We start from the raw sequence: 22,715 nt of genomic DNA, 5'->3' as shown, positions 1-22,715 counted from the left end.
CCTGCCTGCCTGCCTCCCTGCCTGCCTGCCTCCCTGCCTCCCTGCCTGCCTGCCTCCCTGCCTGCCTGCCTGCCTGCCTGCCTCCCTGCCTGCCTGCCTCCCTGCCTGCCTGCCTGCCTGCCTGCCTGCCTGCCTCCCTGCCTGCCTCCCTGCCTGCCTGCCTCCCTGCCTGCCTGCCTGCCTGCCTGCCTCCCTGCCTGCCTGCCTGCCTGCCTGCCTGCCTGCCTGCCTGCCTCCCTGCCTGCCTCCCTGCCTGCCTGCCTCCCTGCCTGCCTGCCTGCCTGCCTGCCTGCCTCCCTGCCTGCCTGCCTCCCTGCCTCCCTGCCTGCCTGCCTCCCTGCCTGCCTGCCTGCCTGCCTGCCTCCCTGCCTCCCTGCCAGCCTGCCTCCCTGCCTGCCTCCCTGCCTGCCTGCCTGCCTGCCTGCCTGCCTGCCTGCCTCCCTGCCTGCCTGCCTGCCTGCCTGCCTCCCTGCCTGCCTCCCTGCCTGCCTGCCTCCCTGCCTGCCTGCCTCCCTGCCTGCCTGCCTGCCTGCCTGCCTCCCTGCCTGCCTGCCTGCCTCCCTGCCTCCCTGCCTGCCTGCCTGCCTCCCTGCCTCCCTGTCTCCCTGCCTGCCTGCCTCCCTGCCTGCCTCCCTGCCTCCCTGCCTCCCTGCCTCCCTGCCTGCCTGCCTCCCTGCCTGCCTGCCTGCCTCCCTGCCTGCCTGCCTGCCTCCCTGCCTCCCTGCCTCCCTGCCTCCCTGCCTGCCTGCCTCCCTGCCTGCCTCCCTGCCTCCCTGCCTGCCTGCCTCCCTGCCTCCCTGCCTGCCTCCCTGCCTGCCTGCCTCCCTGCCTCCCTGCCTCCCTGCCTCCCTGCCTGCCTCCCTGCCTCCCTGCCTCCCTGCCTGCCTCCCTGCCTGCCTGCCTGCCTGCCTGCCTCCCTGCCTCCCTGCCTGCCTGCCTCCCTGCCTGCCTCCCTGCCTGCCTGCCTCCCTGCCTGCCTGCCTGCCTGCCTGCCTGCCTGCCTCCCTGCCTGCCTGCCTGCCTGCCTGCCTCCCTGCCTGCCTCCCTGCCTGCCTGCCTGCCTCCCTGCCTCCCTGCCTGCCTGCCTGCCTCCCTGCCTCCCTGCCTCCCTGCCTGCCTCCCTGCCTCCCTGCCTCCCTGCCTGCCTGCCTGCCTCCCTGCCTGCCTGCCTGCCTGCCTGCCTGCCTGCCTGCCTCCCTGCCTCCCTGCCTCCCTGCCTGCCTCCCTGCCTGCCTGCCTGCCTGCCTGCCTGCCTGCCTGCCTGCCTGCCACCCTCGATTTCTCAAACTACCGCTCCGCGGGCCAGCAGGACACAAAGCAGAGCTTCGGGGGAGGGAACAAATAAAGAGAGGGGGGGGGAGGGGATAAAGCACACACTGCCGCCATTTTGTGACTTTGCTACAAAGCTTTAGAATGATTATTTTATTTTTTAATCCCGGTTAGTGATAAAACATTAGTGAGCTTTCGACCGTGCTAATGGTGCAACTCCTGGCAGGGAAATGTAATTATCCCTCACGACCCCCCGCTGTGTTAATAAGTGTGCCTGTCTCCGCTCCTGCGTGCTTGTTTTGGGATGCTCAGCTCTGCAATGACGTGTGTTTTTAACACAGGGGTGGGGGGGGGGGGGATTAACCTGCAAGGGACTTGCAGCCCCCTAGTCAGCCAGCTCCCAGCTCCTCCGCTCAGCACAGCTCTTGTACTTCTGTGTGCCCAGACCAGTCTGTCTCCCTCGCTGCCTGGCAGTGCCCACATCCCTGTCCCGGGACTGCCAGCACAGAGAGGTGCCGCGGAGCAGTTAGCAGATGTTTAGAGTAACACCAGCCTCCCTGTTTTTTGTCAGTGCAGTCATTAAGTACTGGGCTGTGAAGAAGCGCATGTGAACGCTCCGGAAACATACAGTAGTTGTGACAGCTCTGTCAGCACCAGAAACCACAGCAGATATCATATCACACAGGTGAGGGGGCAGTGTACAGGACTGGTCCCAGGCTAACCAGTTTCTGCTGTTACATTATACTTAATGCGTTCTTCAGCCAGTGCCAGCTCTTTAGGAACGCTGTCGCACGTCAGCTCTGTGCATTGTTTGCCTTTCCTGTGCCTTTCACTGCAGTCATTTGGGACCCACTTGAAAAACGAGATAGCATTTTACCTTGAGAGCTCTCTGCTGAAAATGAAATCTTCAAATAAACGCACATCTAAAAAGAAATGTCAGGGTCTGCCGTCGCTGCGTTCTGTAAGAGCAGCGCTGTGTCTCTCTGACAAGCGGAGTCTCCGGTGGGGTGTATAAAACTCATCTGTGGCTCGTCCATTCAAATAAATACATTCCTATTAGGAAAGAAGCAGGCAGATCAGATTAGAGGAGTGCTGCGAGGACTCGGGGCTCCCAGCGGGCCGGGGGTACGAACACCGCTGCCTCCGAATGCCAATTACAGCAATGTTCCAGCGGCCCCTGCAGAATCAGACAAGATCACTGCACTCCTCCCTAACAGAGACTCTGCGCCTGTGAAGTGACCTACATAGCGTAACCATGCTGCCTCTCACTAGCAATCTCTTCTCCAGCTCCACAACCTGCTCTGTGCGTCCGACTCTCAATTCTACAATAAAAATGCTGTCTCTACAGTACAGTGCATTATTTAAAACTGAGCTAGGCAACTGAACGCTTAGATTAGAGTCTGAAATGAACGACTGCACAGCATGGCATTGCTGATGCAGTACCATTTTCAGCACGGCTCTGAGTGTGGTTACAGTACTGCCACTCCTATAGAGCACAGCATTCAGGTGTGCGTAGAGGAAGACGCCACAAGAGGGTCCTGAACTCTTGCAGTGTCGAGCCCTGGTCATCATTTCAAGATTTCTAGCTCTTGAGTTCGCTGGCACCTTGCCAATAGGGAGATCGCGTGGCCCTTTGCAGAGAGGAGGCAGTTACCATGGAAACAGCAAGGTTGGTGTCTCTACAGTACATACTGGAAACCCTGCAAAAAGAGGTTTATGCCACAATATTCAAGGGTTTTGCATGTTCTACTTGACAGCCTTGCTAAAATAAAATAAAACAACGTGTACATTTGTACTGTCAACATCCTGGCCTTAATTGTGGTACGGGAGTGAGGCGTTGCTTTTGGAATCAATTGATGTGATCCAATGTTGCGTGCGTTTACAATGATAACTGAAGGCTGCTTTGTGATTCGCGCTGTCACTGCTCTAGCTCTCTGCCAGTGTTCAAGCTACACACTCTGCAAAAGCCATACATACAGCAGCCTCTGAGCGACACCTGTTAAAAACACAAGTATACTGCTGCCATTCCAATGTCAGAGCAGGGAGAGCACATGGCTGGTGAAGCGGCACCCTATTCCTGCTTGAACCCCCCCCCCCCCCCACCCCCCCTCCTCGACGTTCTCCTTGCTGTGCTACACCAGGGCTCACAAGCTCTTTGACCGTCTGTTATTCTGCAATGAGAAACAATCCTGTGTGTTCATAGCTTGCTCTTGCGGTGTCATATCATCTGTATCTGGGTATTTTTGGCTCGTGTGTCTCAAAGGCGAATGAGTTACATCACGCCGTTGTGACTTGGCTGCCTGTCACATGCTGGCAGGAATAATTACTGCGCAGAACTGGAAATACTAGAAACTAGAAACATGCTAGCCACCGCAGCCATCCTCCAGACTCACTGCCTTTAATACGGTCCCCCGTGTTGAAAATATTTCAATACAAAGTTATTATCATCATGACCACACTGCTGTTTGACAAGGATCCTCCGATTCGTGACGGCTCTCACTGGGAGATTGTTTTTAATCCGCTGTCACAACAAAGAGAGAACAGAGTCGCTCCTTTCTCAAGTGTTTCTATTGAGTACGGTTTTATTTCTCAGAAAAACAAGCAGGCTATTTATGTTGCAAAGCTATAAGAAAACTCTGGCGTCTAACTCAGATCCAGTGATTGCTTATCCCTTTTTTACAAAGCGCACAGTTTTGCACCGTGTGATCCTGCTCTGGTGAGAAAGCTGCTATGCTGCTAAACAGAATAGGAACAAATCAGAAACCGCGAGGACAGAGAAGGCCAGTTTATCAAGGCGCTTCCCATTTCAGTGCATCCCCTGGGCTGTACATCTAATTGCCTGAATGACCTCTAATCTCTGAATGGTTGTCTGGAGCCCCTTGGCGGTGCTCCTTGGCGGTGCGCAGCTCTCAAGTGGTACAGTAGCTCAGGTGGACACCATGTGCTGTGTCCTTTGGATCGTGCATTCTTTGGCTATATCTCCAACCTAACGCCCCTGTTTCCTGTTTGGGAGCGTGTCTTCCAAGCTCTCCACACTAAGAGCCTTGTATTATTAATGAAGTTAGAGAGCGTTTTTGCAGTGCACTAAATAGGCAGCAATTTTCCCATTTTTGTTTAAGAAACTGCAGGGACTTTAGTCAGAATGGACTTTATCTAGGAAGTTGCTAAAATATTTACACCTCGCTAAATCAAACCGGCGTTTTATTACGAAAATGTACTGTACAGTTCCTTTCTTTCTTTCTTTCTTTCTTTCTTTCTTTCTTTCTTTCTTTCTTTCACGCTCTGCTGCAGTTGGTCTTTTGTAACTGGGTTGAAATCAGACTCTGAGAGGAAGCAGCACATAACTATTTAAAAAATGAAACCCCAAAACACCTGTCACATTATAGTTCTAACTACAGTGTGCAGCTACAGAAGTTTAGCTGGAGACAACCGTCTCCCTCACTGAAATCCTCCAGGGCACTCGAAACACTGTTACCCCCTCGCACACTCCATACCTACAGCTTTCTATATAGCACAGGCGTGCAAAACAATCCACATTTCAATGCTAGCATATTGCTTGTGCTCCAAATAGATTCTTACTGGCCTAACATCGCAGTCATATTCATAAAGAGCATTTCAATATTTCTATTAAAGCCAGAAATTCCCCATTCTCCGCGTGCGGGTCTCTAACGTCACCGGAATCCATTCTTTCACATTTCAGAGGAACAGGGACATTGTGCAAAGGTCACCCAGGCCCTCACTGAACAAGCAGCCTGACAGAGACGGATGGACTAATAAAACTTTGATATCCACAAAGGATTTCAACAAACAAGTCAAGGAGAAATATACCAGATTAGCTCCAGCAGGGCTATTGTTGTTTCCAGGGTTCACCCGGCACCCAGTTCAGCCAGGCAATGGGACAACACACCACTGATTACATCCTCAGGGAATGCAGCGGCTGCTCAGGAGGGTTTCAATCCTCTCTGTCCTTACTGCAAAGCTCTGAGTGGCTCACATGTTCTAAAGGAAGCCTGGAGTACTGCAATCTAATCAGGACTGATAAAGGCACAACGCTACAACTACAGAATTCCACTGTATATACACACACACACACACACGTGTGCAGTATTATACATCACTATATTATTTCTTCTGGGGACACGGTATTTGTCAGGTTGAGATGAACTGATGAGTTTCCATCAATGGATATTGTGATCCTCTCCCGCTAGGAGATTTTGATTCACTCGCAGTCATTAGCCATCGAAATCATTCCCTCTGCTTTGATCACTTCAAGTGATGGCTTCACAAACAGCACTGACTGACACAGCTAATCATCAGGGAGGGTCAGATGATTTGAGGTGTTCTACGAAAAAAAACTGCAGCTGAACTAAAGCCTTTTACACCAATTAAAACTGCAGCTGAACTAAAGTGTCCATCCATGTACTCCAAACTCATCACAGAGAAATAAACACTTGGGGCATTAACAGAGAAAGAGACTGTGACTTGTTAATGTTATAAATGTGCATAATTGCGTTATCAATCTTACTAGCGTGTATTGCATCTAGATGATGGATACAGTACATTGCTAGATAAGGGATACAGGCAGATTATGTATAAAGAGGTGACAGATGGATAATGCAGTACACACACTGTTTCCAGTATTGGAAGGGTCCACTCATGCCTGCTCTCGTGGGACAGTGCCTGGGGCGGAGTGGAAAGGTATGCATTCTTCACTCGCTTCTCTCTGTTTGTTGAGTTTGCTTATTTCCGGTGCTATCTGTGCCGTGATGAGATGCTAATCAGAAGCGCACTGTGATCAAAAGCTGACAAGGAGTGCTGTTCAATATTCATTACAGCCGGGAGGGGTCTTATTGAGTTAGCTTCTCCACCAAGAAAAATCAAGATTGAATCAGGACGAAGGTAAATAAGAAACTGTTCCCAAGCAGGCGTAGCTTCATCACACAGCACCCTGGATGTGGATGTCCACACCTCTGGGTCAGCTGGACTGTCCTCAATTATACTGGGGCAGATGAGTTCCCAGAATGGCGACTTGGGAAAGACAGTTTTCTGACAGCTGTTGAGCCACATACCCTTCACTGAGCTCCCCAGTACAGCATGGCTCTTTTGAGTTAGGGATGACGATTCCTACTGAAAAGAACACAAGGACTAAAGGTGCAGTGCAATGCAAGAACCTACTGCAGCTGTGACCTATTTTAATGTGGAAAATCTTTTTTCCATTTCTATGCTAGCATGTTCATCCTTTGTTTTGTCTGTTTGGTCTTGCTTTATAGACGTGCTGGCAGTGGTATCTACTGATGCTTGTGATCCACCCTTCTCAGAAGGTCTCCTTGTGAGCCTGTGAACATTCAAGAAGGTAGAAGTGTGCCACTGCTGTAATGAGCAGCTAGCATGCACAGCATGCCAAAGAAAACCCATCAGAAGAGAGGTGGTGGAAAAAGAGCCAGACAGACGGACGGGAGGAAAGCGCAGGCTACAGGCCAAGCGAATCGCTCACAATTTCTTTTTATTTCCCTGAACGCACCCTTTCATTCTGGGAGCACAAACTGAAAAATGTGACGTCTGTTCCGTCAGCCTTTAAACTCCCTCAATCCTGCTTTATGACTTCAAAGCAAGCTTCACAAAAGCCAAACAGATTTTTCCAGCGAGATATGTGAGCTGGACCCAGCGGCCGTGTCAGAGAATAAAGCTGATTTAGGATTGGTTCTGCTGCAGCCTTAACAGAGCCCACAAGGAAGCTGGAGCCTGAGCCTGCATCAACAGCGTGTGTTTAGTAAGGGCACTGGTCAGGCCTCACACTCACAAACCTCCAGAAGATACCAAGCTGGGTAACGCAGTTTCTCTGTGACGTTGTGGGGGTAAGAGAGCTGCACGCAACGGGACAGGATATCAGGGGGCTGTTTGGATAACAGAGGAGTTTATTAAATCCGAATTTGGAGAATCAAGGTTTTACTCTCAGTAGTCCAAGGATTCCTAACGTATTTATGTATTTAATTTTTATAATGTCTAAGAGCAGTCTGACATGCATAGAATAATCACTATATCGGCTGATTAAAAAAGCCTCTGATTTTAAAGGATTCCTCAATCCTTTCCATATTAAAAGGGATGATATGAAATGGTTCTGTACATCTGAGTGGTTTGTGTTGACGGGGTCGAGAGAGATTCACTGTGACCGGTCGGTATTGGGTAGGTCAAGTCTTACCAACGCAATACCGAGAATTACACTCTGCACAGAACTCAATAACTGCTCCCATATCCGCTCTGTACTAACAGCAGAGCAGGTGCGGGCTTTGATCTGCTTGGGAGGTTGTCACTGTGACCCAAAAGAACAGAAACGCAGACAAACAAAACCAAACAAATCGGATTATTCAGAAACTATTACTGTGCAAGGAGACTGCTAGCAGAGCATCTCCTGTGTGTGTGTGTGTGTGTGTGTGTGTGTGTGTGTTAGTCAGTTTGAATGGACAATGCCAGAGTTCTGAACATTGGGATCAAGTGGTGCTCCACAAGCCACTCTGTAATCCTTCCTTTACAGCTGTCCTCGGTGGCCTGTCATCCTTGGGAGCTAGAGAAATGGGGCCTGCTCTGTGTGATCCAGGGAGAAACAGCTTGTAATCGCAATCTAGCAAAGCTGCAAATCAACTGGAAACACATAAAGGGGGGTGTGGATTCGAACAAGCCTTTAAAACCCTACAGTGGGTATTAGGAGGGATCCTTATATAATAACTATGGTACTCGTGTGCAATTGCATCACCCCCACCACTATATTGTTATGTAATCAGTGCGATGCTATGCACGGTTTACAACAAGGCAGCGAAGAAGAGGTGGCATGATCTTCCCTTACATACTTCAGGTCTTTGAGAGGTCCAGTTATTGTCATCTCCCTCAAATAATCCAAGATCTTAACCACAGCCTCCCAATCCCTCAACTCTAACCACTAGACCACACCACCTCCCAGTCCCTGATCTCTAATAACTGGACTGTAAAGTTTTGACGTCTCCTTCTTTTTTTAACTGCTGTGCAGAGCTGCAAACTAAACTAATCTACTGAGCCAGAGCGGCCCGGCAGCCCCACCACCTCGTGTCATTAAAATGAGAACAAAGCGGAGCCGAGAAGAGTCTTAATGCATGCAGAAATATATTGGATGTTTTTGTGAGGTTGCTCAAGGAAGTAATTGAATTTCTAACGAGGGCCCTTCAATATGGCCCGATGTATTATTTGATAGGTTCTGTGGATAACGCTTGTTTCATGCGTGTGTGTGTGTGTGTGAGTGTGCGTGTGCTGGAAGATTGTATAGATAAATTGCTGTCGCCGAAGGAGATGGAATTAGACAGCAATCCCTGTGCTTTCTCCTAGGGAGACGGAGGAGCGTCAGGGAGACTGGAGAAGGCAGAGAGCTGCTTTGGAGAAAGCAAATCTGTTCTGTCCCTTCCCAGAACAGCTCACTGCATCGGTCAGAGCGAGAGCCACAGTGAGAAGAGCCACTCACTGCATTCTGTACTGTCTGCAGATTTGCTTTGTTCCTGAATAAAACTCTTTTGATCAAAACTTAACAGAAGAAGACTGGCTGATTATTTTAAAGAAGAAATCCAAGCATTTCTTCCTGCTTGACAGCAAGGTAGATATCAAGCACCTGTAAGCATTGAGAGGAGGCTGTACAAATCCCAATGTCTATTTATCAATTCACCTGGAAAGGATGGATCAATAGAAATGCCACACGCCAGGATTTAGCTCAATTCTCAGTCTTAGAAATTGCATCAACACCCCCGGCTCCCTGTGCAATAACAGCAGGTCATGACAGCACAGCGATGGCAGGGATTGTCTTGTGGGTTTCTTTACAGAGACAAAAAGCTCACAATAACGTTTCTTAAAGCACGGTCGTCAGCACTGTGCTCTGGGACGACAGCGGGAGGGATTTAAAGAATAGCAAAGGACTGGCCTTTAATGTTACGGTTAGCTGTTAAAATGTGTTACAATCTCAGTGCGTTTCTGCAACAGATGAAAGAAAGGCTGTTTTTTTGTGTTCAGTTTTTAGAACTGTAGGATGCTTTTCTCAGCTTTGGGGTTGTTTGGAAACAGAGGCACAGCTAGAGCCTTTAGAGGCCCCCCCCCCTCCATAGCGCCTCCAAACAGCCTCTGCTAGTAGAGCCTGCAGTTTGTGTGCATGGAACGCCAGCTGTGTCATCATGAAGGTCAAACCTCTTTAATGGAACCCTGAGCAGATGGGCGTGGCTTTGTGAAGGGCGTAGTCCTCTACAGTCGCACCAGGCAGACACACGGGATGCAGGACATCACTGACTTAGTCCTATAGATGCTGTAATCACCTCACAGCACTCAAGGTCAAGCATGTCCATTAGCTTCAACAATAACCCAGCTGGAAAACTGCAAGCGTCCCATATATTAAAACAGAAATCCCGCTATAACTGATTAGAGTGCACGCAGGTCGGATCAGGGGGATTCACGGCTACTGTTTGAAAGCAAAGTAAAATCCTAGTGAATGCCTGGCTTTGGTAAACCACGGATAACCGCAGCAGAATTTATAGAAAAGAGCTCCCTGGATTCGATGCTTCACAGGTAGACCAGGCTGACTACACGCACTGCACCGTCACCTACTCCTGTTTCAAAGTTACTGCAGGAGCTTTTATTATTACTTCTCAAGGCCACCGAACATGCTGGGTACAATACTGCATAACCTTGCTTTCCTCAAAGGTTACTCCACATAAGAACGCGCCAGCGTTAGAAAACCAGGCATGGTTTGCAGAGCACAAAACCATTCGTAACCACGGTTACTTTTCTTAATAATCCCCAACAAAACCTTCTGCCAACGCAAAGTATAGATCCTGCTGATTGATTGTAGAAGAAGGCGTGTATAATAGTGGCGTGGTAATCTCACTGGAGAGCGAGCGCACGCTGACATCAGCTCAGAGCCCCGTTTCATCTTCATCAGCCTCCCCCAGAATGAGATGCATGTGGGAGAACAAGCACAGGGAGAAGGAAGCATGAGTGACCAACATGAAACAGAGATAGAAATCTGTGACTGAACCTGAGCAAACATAACTAAAGAGGAAAATACAGCCTGCAAAATGCTAGTGTACTGTTAAGAATAGCAGTCTAGAGAAATGCAATGTAATCTTATTGAGCTGAACAAGCTGTTATTGTTATTTTAGTATAGAAAGAGAAAAGTACAATAATCTTTAACCACAAGGTGCGTTCCTGGTTTGTGCTGTCTGGCAGGGAGAGCATTTCAAATGAACAGGGATTCCCCCTCCTGAGGTTAAAATACATTTCAATTAAATAATAAGAATTACAAAAAAATACCAAGAATAAATCTGCTGAACAAGGTGATGATTCTTATTGGAATACAGACTCTGCTCAGGTAAGCCTCAGGTAACCCAGAGTCAGCTGTGTGCTGAAATGAACAGGCACACTGGATTCTGAGCATTGCTCCTCTACAAGTGGCACATGTTGACAATGCCAACCCCCAGTTCACTGCTGTTACAAACAGCCACAAAGTAACACTATTTGAATACAATCACTGCATTATTAACTCGTTAAGAAACACAATTATTATTTTATTTTACCTGTAACCAGCATTTAATCTAAAAAAGAAACCCTACTCCATCTTTCATGGTCGTCTGTTTGTTTTGCAATGTCAGCTCAATTTGTCCCACTGCAAACCTGTGGGATCAGACACTGAACAAGACCCACAGGGTAACCAGCATGGTATTGACTGGTCACCCAATCTAGCAAGGCTAAGACCCTTGGCTATACTACACTGTAGCTTAGCAGAATGAAATACCCTTACAGACACACTCCACGGAGAATGCATTATTTGGCTTGATCCAGCTATCCCAGATAGAGAAGGCTCGGGGCCCCATTCCCCTCCAGACTCCAGGTTGTCTCCCTGGGGTCTGGAGGTTGAGGGTCCCTGACCTGGATTTCTGTTGGCAACAGTCTGCTGTCGAACAGGCAGCTTCCACAAACTGACTCAGCAATGGAAATGCAAAGACATGCATTGATTGACCACTGAATTGTCAAGCACTGACCCCTCCTGTAACCCTCTGAAACACACGTGATTCATATTGAAGTGCAGTGGATACAGAGGGCAACCAATAAACAGACAATGGAGATGAGGAGGGAGGGGCACACCACAGAACAATCCTGCACTCCTGCATGTCAGTATGTCTCACTGGTGCACTACATACATGTGCAGGCACAAAACCAAGCAACTTGACTAGTATGACTGTTTTCTATACATATATATTAAATTCTTGATTCTTTTGTCTGGTCTGGACAATTTGATTGAGTTACAATAAAATTCATTAAAACCACGTTGTATGCAAGCTTCACATTAAACAAATACACTAGTTTATTTTCACCCCATGGAAATCCATACAGTCTGCAAAGGCATTTTCTACTGAGGCTCTTGGTGTCGGTGAAAACAAATAAAAAAGAATTCCCTTGTAAAAAATCCCCCAGGGAGTTTTTAAGACATTACGCAGTCAGTCATAACTAAACATCACTCAAAGTGTAAAGTAAGCCATTGCAAGAGCAAGGCAGAGGTCCAGGGGGATTCAAGGAGGCTTGTGATTGAGTGTGTGGCTGGAGCCCTGGGAGTGTGAGGCAGGTGTCCTACAGTACCCTCCTTCCCCAACGCAGAGGAAATCGAAGCGTCTCGAGCTGCCTCTGCCCTGGATTCCACCACGATGAACGAGCGCTGGGGACCAGAGCTCACTCGAGTAAGAACAGAAAAAGAGTGTGCTGCTGCAAACTGCGGCATTGAGAAGGCAGCTTGCAAACAAAGGGGACAAAGAGGACCTCTTCATGAAAGCACCAAGGACAGGTACGCAGAGGCGAGAGAGCTGCAGGATAGAATTAAACACAAAGCAGCAGGGAGGAGGGGCTACTGATTACAAAACCAGAGGACCTCTAATGCAAAGTCAGCTGAGCAACCTTTCCACACCTACACTGAGTATGAAGTCAGGAAACAGACTGAGCACACAGTTCAACAGATGATATTAACAGTGTTATTCCATGCAGTTGCACCCTTTAAACACACACACAAACTCACACATAGTCACACACACACACACACACAAACACACACACACCCCTACACACACACACACACCCCTACACACACACACACACACACAGTCACACACACACACACACCCCTACACACACACACACACACACACTCACACATACACACGCACTGAGGCAGATCAATCCATTTGGCAACCAATCAATCTATCTTTCCACATTAACCTATCAATCCACTTCGAAGTATGCAGTACATCCAAATTTAAAACCTGCCATTTAACCACAAGTATATCCAGATAGCTTATCTATGGTATCTTTTTTTTATTATTGTGCTTAAACAATCTATTAGCCACTCAGCATGGGTCCATGGATGCTGCAGTTCTTCTGCAGATGTGAGTGACTCTCAGTCCTGCTTGCAGCTGGATTAGCTCAGCCCGAGTGCCAGCATTAATGAGCTGCTCGCTGGGGACTCATAGCATGACCCCCCCAGGCTGTGCAGCAGAACAAACATGACATGTGTGCTCCAGCATGCAGAGCAACTGTATGATTAGTCACTGCATTAAGCAGTTACTGTACATGCTTATTTTGAAATGGGCCATTGTCATACCCAACATTTATCAGATTAATCAACTGGAACATCTGTTTTTATTTTTTTACAAGTCACCTTAAGAAGCTGTATTGTGTGTAAGTGGATGCTCTGGTAGCACTGTAACGTCTCGTCGTAGCTTTTACTGTGAGACTCTGAGCAGAGGATAAGCTGTAAAGCCAAATGTCTCTGCAGCAACAACACTGTCACGACTTTTAATCTCCGAGGTAAGAACAAGACCATTACAAATGATATCTCCGAATGCTGCCCTCGTACTGCAGACAGACACTGAGCCTTGAAACGGGGCTTAGTCACGCTTTATTAGCAGCACCAAGCTAATGGGGCATTCTCTCATTCATCTGCCTTACTGATAATGAATCACACATGCGAATGTGGCTGGAATTATTCCTGCCGTAGGTCAGGTAACCTTTTAGGTTACAAATTGGTAGACCACAAAAAAAAGAAAATAAATGAACTGCTGTGCTAAAGAAAACACTGTTCCACGAGGTGTGCAAAAACTCAATGCAAAAGGATTAGGTTAATACCTAGCTAGCCAGCCAAAATACTGTATCAAACAGACATACAAACTGAGACAACAGAAGAGCTGTGCAGTGTGCGTGCATTTCAGCACCACGGAGAGCTCCATGCAGTCCTATTGTATTTGCAGGCACAGAGCAGGTCTAATAGGAAATCAGCACCGGACAGCAGATATCCTCTCCTGCCTAACACAGTCCCAACTGAATTCAGCACCATGGACAGGGAGTTACAGCACTCTTTATTATACATTGATGGTTGCCAACTCAAGTCCAAGGGGACAACTATAAGTCTGGGTTTTTGTGTCAACTGTGACCTACATACAGTAATTACTTCATGTCAGCATAAAATAAGACTGGGTTTTTAGATCTTCTTGTACAGTATGTGGTTATTTTCCATATGCATTTTCCATATGCATTTTCCATAAACTGACCCGCATCAGTTTAATACAAAAACCTGCACAGTGGCCCCTGTTTTAAAAACCAAACAGGGTGATGCTAAATCAGGAAGGCATCGTTGCCTCTTCGCATACAGGCAAGGAAGACAGCACATTCCTGCAGTGATCACACACATCTCGAGCTGTAGCCATGGGGACGGCAGCGTGCGCTAGCTCTAAGACTCCTGAGCAGAAATAGCATGCATGGACACACACACACACACACACAGTATATCTATACAGACACATGCAAACACACAGACCAATGCAACATCTTCCTATTCACATGACACAAGCAGCCCAGTCGCATCAAGAGCTTTTTGATTTGATCCCTGCAGATGAATACATCAGAGTGGAAATAACATTCAGTGATAATGGCTGAGTAATCTGATTTGTTAATTCATTTCTGTGTCATTTATTTCAGAATGCAGGTTATTTATATATAGAGCAATTATCTGCCAATAGGCGAGGATTGAGATTCTGCAATTTGGGATTAGGAAGCATTTTAGAATATTTCTTACCTCTCTGGCACTGACTATTTTTCTATCAGTCTCTATCAAACTACATACAGTACATACAAACACACACACACACACATATATATATATTATACATTGAGAATGCACACTTTTACATATCTATCTAAATATCTATCTCTCTCGTTCTATTTGAGCTGTGCTGTATTGAACAGCACTGACCGCATGCATCCCTCATGTAGTATCTTCCTATTTTGCTGTAGCAGACCCTATTATTATTCCTGTCACAGACCCCATGCAGCAGCAGCAGCAGCCCTCAGCTAGATTCCGTCACTCACCCTGGTTGGGTCCCCCATCCCCATCCTCGCAGTCTGTCAGGTTGTTAATCATCCTCCTGCCCTGCTGATCTCTGGCTGGCTGGTTCCGGTAGGAGCCTGGGTCAGGTCCTGGGTGCTGAGTCCGCTCCTGAGGGAGACGTCCTCAAAAAAAAAAGAATCAGCACCAGCGGCTTCTTCTTTTGTTGTCTTCGTTTTTTTCTATGCTTCTTTAAGGAGCCAGGTTTCCTTGTTCCCTCTTCTTCTTCACAGGTCTCACTGTGTGTGTGTGTGCGTGTGTTGCTTCGCTCTCTTGCTCTCTCTCTCTCTCTCTCTCTCTCTCGCTCTCGTGGAGTGTAGGAGGAGGAGGAGGAGGATGGAGAGATGGAGTGGTTGCAGCAGGAGTGATGGAACGCCTCAGTACACCTCAGTCTCACACACACTCAGCATCCTCAACCGGCCCCAGTCAGTCCAAACCTGACAACTGAATTCATCATGCATTCAGGAGGTATTATCTCTGCTCTCTCTCTCTCTCTCTCTCTCTCTCTCTCGATCTCTCTGAGTGCCAATGGAAGGAGGAGGAGGAGGAGGAGGAGGGCTCTTCGAGCATCTCTCTATATGTCTTGTATAATGTAGGGCTTCCTGGATAGAGAAGATGCTGCTGTACATCCATCTCCATTCTTTCCCATTGTGCTGTTGTTTGATTACTTGCTTATTACGGGCAGCATAAAAGATATAACGGCTTTCGTTTTCAGCTGCGCTGTGTTTTGATTGATGTGACGATGTTAATCTATTAAGTCTCTGAGCAGTAAAGTGTATTAATTATTGCATCTTAATTAGGTTTAGAAATGGAGCTGAAGAGATTGACATGGAGTGACAGCGGCTCCTGTTGAGAAAGGGGATGACTTGTGTAGAGTTCAGTACAGTGAAGAAGGACAGCTGGGCAGCACAGTCCGAGGGTGCCCTGGTGCAACATGCAGTCTCAATGAGACCAGCCTGCAATGCATATTCCAGGCTATGTGTATACACATGAAGGGCCATATTCTCAAAGCTAGTCATTAGCTTGTCTAAACAGAAAAGAAAACACCATTCAAATTCTAAAATGAATAAGTAACAGCTTTAGACAGACTACTCACAAGGTGAGTGTAAAAGACGATTTATAGTCAGTAGCTTTAGAATCTAGTCAATAGTCTATTCTGCTTTTCTGTTTTTCAGTGAGAGTGGAACACCCCCCCCTATATATATAGGACAGCTGGTTCTAGGACTGGTGTCTATTTTAGTGATTTTGTTGTGCGGCAGCTAGGGAACTGACCAACGAGGAACAGCTTCCCTTGCGCGCCTTTTTCAGTAAACAATGGCGGAAGAAAAAATCATTCTTGCAGTATCAAAATACCCGGAGCTGTACAATAAAGGACACAAAAATTCTAAAGACACGGCAATGAGGGAGAACAGCTGGCAGTCCATTTCCAGGGAACTGGATATAGCTGGTGTGTGTGATTCATTTACCTTTACTGAAATAAGTATTCTGAAAAGCTATTAAGTATTCTGTATTTTTATTAGCTGTATAACAGGACTCTCATACATGTGATTTTTTCCAGCTGATGGTACAATCAGAGGAGAGTCGCCTGTCACATCACGCGTGCGTCTGTTGCCACTGCTGTGAAAGGTAATGCCGCAGCGAATGTACAGTTTTATCGCAGGACAAATTGCATCGTGTCCAGTGTGTGGAGACCTTTAGTCTGTATTTCACCTCCTTATTTGTGTTCACACTTGCGTGCAGTTCTTTGGTTTCCAATTACCCTACTTGTAGATCGATAGAGAATGCATCTCACACAGTCATTGTGATCCATGAGGACTGCAAACAGAGGCCTCACACACACACACACACACACACACACACACACACACACACACACACACACACACACAGTACAGACAGACCCAACACATGTCAATAGCAATCCAAGCCTGCCTGCAACAGAGCTGTATCAGGTAGCATCAAGACAGCAATCAGTGTGACAACACAACTGATGCATGCTGATGCGATGGAGCATTCAGACATGCAGCAGAACACCACCGAACAAATGTGATGGTTGCATGCAACACATAAGAGTATTTTAAATGTGCACAACTGCGAAAGGACATATAGGCGCTTAAGCTCAGGGAACATATGTGCAAGGGTAGGTTGTTGTGGAAAGCAATGCATTTCAAGGTACAGCATCTGTGGAATCAGCTTGTCACACAGCTGCTATCGGACAGCTTTCATATCAAAGCATGACTTACTGTTGCAGCATACTGCACGACACGCAGATATTTTTAAATCTCATTTTATATCGCTGACTCCCTTTTTTTTTTTTTTTTGGATCTGTTACCAAAGTTTTTGGTAATAAAAAAAAACGATCTGCCGGAAATGGAACTTTATTATTATTATTTTTTTTTAAAAGACCCATTGATCAATGCAAGTAATAGAAAACTGAAGCAAGCAAGGAAAGGCCAGCAGCTCGTAAAGAAGCACTCAGGTCTCGCAGCGCTCAGGATGAAGTAATCAGTGAATGTAAGTATTAAAATAACGAAAGAGAAAGATCTCAACTCTAAGTATAAAGCCTTGTAGGATGTTCTTTTTCACAGCAGTGAGGCTTCTGCTTTGAACTGGTACCCGTGTGTAAACCCCAGTGGAGCAGGGCTACAGCATGAACGAGGGCATACTGTCCAGCACTGCGGTCAGCCAGGTCAGTAATCAGTAATAGATTATCAATAGTAATCAGACGGTACAGCAAGCCTATACTTATGTAGCTGTGTAGAGAAATGCCATTACCATCTCCCCCACGCACACATCGACCCAGAACAGTTACATTTCTACCACTTTCTGACTGGTCCTGATTCTTGTTATATACGAACGAGTCCGACAAATCAATAATGATAGCCAGACACCTACCGGCAAACCAGAAGGTTTGTATTCATCAAATGCTACTGTGACAAATTCAATCCAGCTAATATTTAATAGCAGGGGTGTCCAATCCCGGTCCTGAAGGGCTATTCCACTCCAGGTTTAACAGGTGAAATGAGTTAATCAACTACATTCAGGGTTAAACAATTTAGAACAGGGCTGGAACAAAGACCCGGAATGGAAAAGCCGACTGTGGACACTCCTTCAGTGCACAAACTGCAGTGCCGACTCTAGAGCCAGCGGAATAATAAAACTTGCAAACAAACACAACTTTAAATCACAGGAGGTGGTGGGATCGTCTCTGACAGCACAGCAATACAGTGCAATGAAATGCTTAACGAATGCATTATAACAAACATTACTCATTTTTTTAGGGTTACCATATGGCTCCAGATTAACCGGACGCTTTGAGACAGACCGAGTTTTCAAAATTCCCCCTAAATTGAAAGTAATTAATGTATAAATGAGCTCCACCTTTGCTGAGATTAATCCTGCTGTGGTGGAATTGCTTGGGCGCAGCAAACAATTCACACTGATCAGCTGCTTCTGATCAGATCTTAATGAACGAATAGCTAATTTATCGATAGAGCAACGAGATGATGATGCGATTGTATTTGCAGAATAATATGGGCGATTGAATTTTAACAAACAGAAAAAAATAGCGATTGGCTGCAATTCATTCTCGGTATAATACAATTATTTGACGCGCATGCGGGTATTTCTTAATTGTAGCTAAGGATGGTTCATTTACACCTTCATTTATTTCAATTTAGGGGCAAGTTTGAAATCCCGTTCTGTCTCACAGCGTCCGGTTAATCTGGAGCCATATGGTAACCCTAATTTTTTAACACATCGTAAAATCTTTCCACTGCACTGCAGGTCATTTATATTATATAGTAAACTGGTATCTCTTGACAACTGTCGCCAAGACCTTTAAGAATCTGTTTACAACCCGGTCACTCTTTAATGGATGCTTACATTGCATACCCAAATACAACCCAAAACAGCTATAGGAGGGTAGAAGAGCCGATTCACCTCGTGGGGTGACAATCGGACAGTCAGACGAGCGGACAGAGCTTTGAATCAAAGCAACTAATAACCACACATCAAGGGGGCATTCAGACAGTACTGAGTATCTCTGCACATAACAATCTCCACTTCCACTTCACAAAGAAGACTATAAGCACACCACTACAGTGAACCCTAAACACAACGCACTGAATTCAACACACGCTAACAAGTGTATAGTAAGTGGGGTGCTGCTGATTGCGTTATCACTGCTGTGTTTGACAGCCAATGCCCCTTCACAGTGCTGCGAGATACGTACTTCAGTGTTTGAATAAGCACAGTCGAAATATAATTATTGCTGCTGATGAGCTGACAAGTTGATCCCTGCAGACTCCTTCGCTCACCCAGCAACGCAGGACGCTAGGACTGTTACTGCAGAGAAAGGCACAAGCAGGAGAATGAGGGATCTATTTAGCCTTGAATAAGGAAGGGTCAGGGGTGGCTTAATTGAAGCTCTGTTAAATTTCAGAAGGAGTTGATCACGTTAACCCCATCCTGTATGTTAAGCTCTGCACAGAGACCAGGACCAGAGGACAAGGTTGAAAGAGGGAAGGAGACTCTTCTTCACACAGAGACGGTGCTGGAGTCGTTCAGGTGCTGGGGACCAGAGGAGCCCTCCTCTAGGTTGACTGGCACAAAGAAGACTATAAGCACACCACTACAGTGAACCCTAAACACAACGCACTGAATTCAACACACGCTAACAAGTGTATAGTAAGTGGGGTGCTGCTGATTGCGTTATCACTGCTGTGTTTGACAGCCAATGCCCCTTCACAGTGCTGCGAGATACGTACTTCAGTGTTTGAATAAGCACAGTCGAAATATAATTATTGCTGCTGATGAGCTGACAAGTTGATCCCTGCAGACTCCTTCGCTCACCCAGCAACGCAGGACGCTAGGACTGTTACTGCAGAGAAAGGCACAAGCAGGAGAATGAGGGATCTATTTAGCCTTGAATAAGGAAGGGTCAGGGGTGGCTTAATTGAAGCTCTGTTAAATTTCAGAAGGAGTTGATCACGTTAACCCCATCCTGTATGTTAAGCTCTGCACAGAGACCAGGACCAGAGGACAAGGTTGAAAGAGGGAAGGAGACTCTTCTTCACACAGAGACGGTGCTGGAGTCGTTCAGGTGCTGGGGACCAGAGGAGCCCTCCTCTAGGTTGACTGGCACTCAGGAAGATGCTTGAGGGGCTTCCAGATTCGTTTCTGCAGACTGCAGCCGTCCCAAAACTGGTCCGTGTAAATGCTCCCTGGCACAAGGACTGGCCATCACATTCACCCGGGCGGTGCCGTGCTGCGCTGACTTTCAGTCGTGTTCAAGGTCCAATGAAACAGGACCAGTGAAACAGAACCTCTAAACCTGGCATCATGGGAAGGGATTGCACATCTCCAATTCATCTTACTGAGCTGCTGTAACCTGCTTTAGTTTGCTCCTCACAACCCACTGAAGCTGGGTTTTTAAACAGCCCTCCAGCCCATCTTAATTCACTGGGACTTTAAGACGCTGTGGATTTCTTTTACTTTACTGAGATACAATCCTTCTAAGAATCCCTCACTCCTATTGTGTTCCCCAGCAGTGCTCCAGCAGCCTCGCAACAAGTGGGCTGGTAGGAACCGTTACCCACTGAAACCTGAGGTGGGTCATCCGCGGATCATTTGTTTGGTGTCTGCTGCAGTCCAGTGCTGGTGGATGCGCTGTAAGTGATCAATTGCACTAATCAATCCTGGCTGACACAACCTAAGCATGAATTAGCATTTCACTGTCACCTTGAGTGAGACACAAATAAAATGTGTTGTTTCTTTCTTCAAAACCTCGGGCAGGGGACAGGGGTCAGGAAAATCTGCTCCGCAACGCTTCCCCATTGGCTGAGAACGAAGCAATACTCCGCCCACAGAAAGCATTCCGCCATTCTGATTGGAGGGAAGCTTGTAGAAAACGTGCATTTGGTGCCCTTAAAATATAAAAATAATATAAATACAGATATGAATACTGGGATAATAATGTGTGAAAGGCACTAAGAAACCATCGTCCCTTTCTTTGACAAGACGTCTTAATCTCCATAGCCTCTCTCCACCGTTATAATATCCGTCCTGCCATCTAACCAGATCATGCTATGATAAATAAACCAATCTGAGCGCATAATGGAATCAACGTTTTGAAGGCAAAATTAAATGACATATTAACGCGCATTTCAGTAAATGAATGACTATTCAAGGATTCCATTTAAAGATCCGTTGTCTTTCTGTGAAGCAGAATTAAGAAAGGCAACGGTCTTGCAGGAGCAGGTCCCAATGGAGATGAGCTTCAAGACACAGTAAGAATGGAAGTGAAGGCAGCGCATCAACGCCTCTCTGAGCACTGCCCCCTTGAGGAGACCAGTGTTCATTACATTACAGATGCCTCAGTGGTATGCACTGAATCAGTGTGCATATTGCTACAGAGTGTGAGGGGAAACACATTATTAAACCTTGCCATCTAGCCAGACTGTTCACAGCTTACAGGTAATGCCTATATACATGTACTGACACACAGCTTACCCTGGTTACCCCTATAATACCTGGAAGCTGCCCTTTATGAGGCTCTAAACATAGGCAGGGAAACCTTGTCATGGAATTTTATTGAATGTCACCATAAAACAGGAAACTAATGCTGGTGCTTCCTTATTGAATCTCCAAGCTATTTTAAATGCACTGAATGGTATGAAACAGACACAGGCTTTATCCAAGGCAACTTACAGAGACTAGGGTGTGTGAACTATGCATCAGCTGCAGAGTCACTTACAAGTACGTCTCACCTGAAAGACGGAGCACAAGGAGGTTAAGTGACTTGCTCAGGGTCACACAATGTGTCAGTGGCTGAGGTGGGATTTGAACCGGGGACCTCCTGGTTACAAAGCTGTTTCTTTAACCACTGGACCACACTGCCTGCCATATTTATGTAATGATATAATGATAGGTATTTTAGATTTCATTTTAATACCTCAAGCAGGGCTGCTCTGGCAGTGGGCAGGTATTGCCCTGGCTAAGCTGGCTTTGATGACACTGCAGCTGGAAAGGCAGCCCGGTCCAGTTGGCTGGGGGGGAGCTACTCTTTCAGTGGGCCTTCTAGATTTACTGCCCTGCCCAGTGAGAGCAGCCCCACTGCGGCCTGAAGTAGGGATCAGTCGATATGCAATATTTAATACTGTAATCTGGAGATTATGGCCGTGATGTGAGGGGAGGGGATCACTTCTCATGTTTAATATAATAAGTGTTCAGGGCTGGAGTGGAAAGAGAGACAGAGACAGGAATCATGTATTGCCATGTACTGTATCAGGACAGTGTCTAACTTGGCATGTCTCTGCTGTTGTATCAAACTATATTAGCACATGCATCATGGGGCTCTGCTGTATTGCAGTGATATATACCTTAATAGAAATGGACTGCATCTCTGACCACGTCTCGTATTCAGTTTGATCATACAGCTCATAAGAAACAATGTGCTGATTGAAACTTGATTCACAGTGGTTGTGTATGTGGATATTTGCGCAACATTATTGTATATTCTTTGGTCATTTTGAAACAAAGTATCAGTCAGGTACTTTAATGCACAGTACAAACACTGTTTATTTGTATTCATTTATTGGTTCATGCATCATTTTATTACATTAAACAGTGAATTGATTGCTGCTGTAATTACATTTAGCTTTCAGTTTGAGCCATACATTTTAATTCTCCGCTGCGCCAAGAAATATTGTTTAACAAAATCATGAATCATTCCAGATGTAAATGAAAATCCCACACGCAGTCGTGCTAAAATCCAGAATGGAGATGATGGGGATTGTGCCGGAGCATTACTGGGTATTACTGGGTATTACTGGGCATTACTTAACGAGCTGGAAACCATATTTAGATAATAACGACTCCTGCCCCATGTGTCATAGGGTTAGGGTAAGGATTAGGGTTAGGGTTAGGGATAGGGTTAGTGTAAGGGTTAGTTTAAGGGTTAGGGTTAGAACTGTCATTCTGATCAATCACATCAAACACTCAAAGTTAAAATCAC

At 46.6% G+C, this 22,715-nt stretch overlaps 1 protein-coding gene across 6 annotated transcripts in view; it reads right to left on the bottom strand.

Annotated features, from left to right (window-relative positions):
* Positions 1 to 22,715, bottom strand: part of LOC117432547 (solute carrier family 12 member 5-like) — a 97,159-nt gene that overhangs the window by 46,075 nt on the left and 28,369 nt on the right. Inside the window, exon 1 of one of the 6 annotated variants that reach the window (XM_059004098.1) lies at positions 14,683 to 15,167. The exons of the other annotated variants lie outside the window; for them this stretch is intronic. Coding sequence (XP_058860081.1) covers positions 14,683 to 14,734 — 52 coding nt within the window. The 5' untranslated portion in view covers positions 14,735 to 15,167. Of the gene's footprint in view, positions 1 to 14,682; positions 15,168 to 22,715 lie in introns of those variants that run through there. 6 annotated transcript variants of the gene reach the window in all.

This window comes from Acipenser ruthenus, chromosome 29 (assembly GCF_902713425.1).
Source record: "Acipenser ruthenus chromosome 29, fAciRut3.2 maternal haplotype, whole genome shotgun sequence".
Lineage (NCBI taxonomy): Eukaryota > Metazoa > Chordata > Actinopteri > Acipenseriformes > Acipenseridae > Acipenser > Acipenser ruthenus.
The sequence above is the reverse complement of the archived record's forward strand: the minus strand, read 5'-3'. Positions and strand labels throughout refer to the sequence as shown.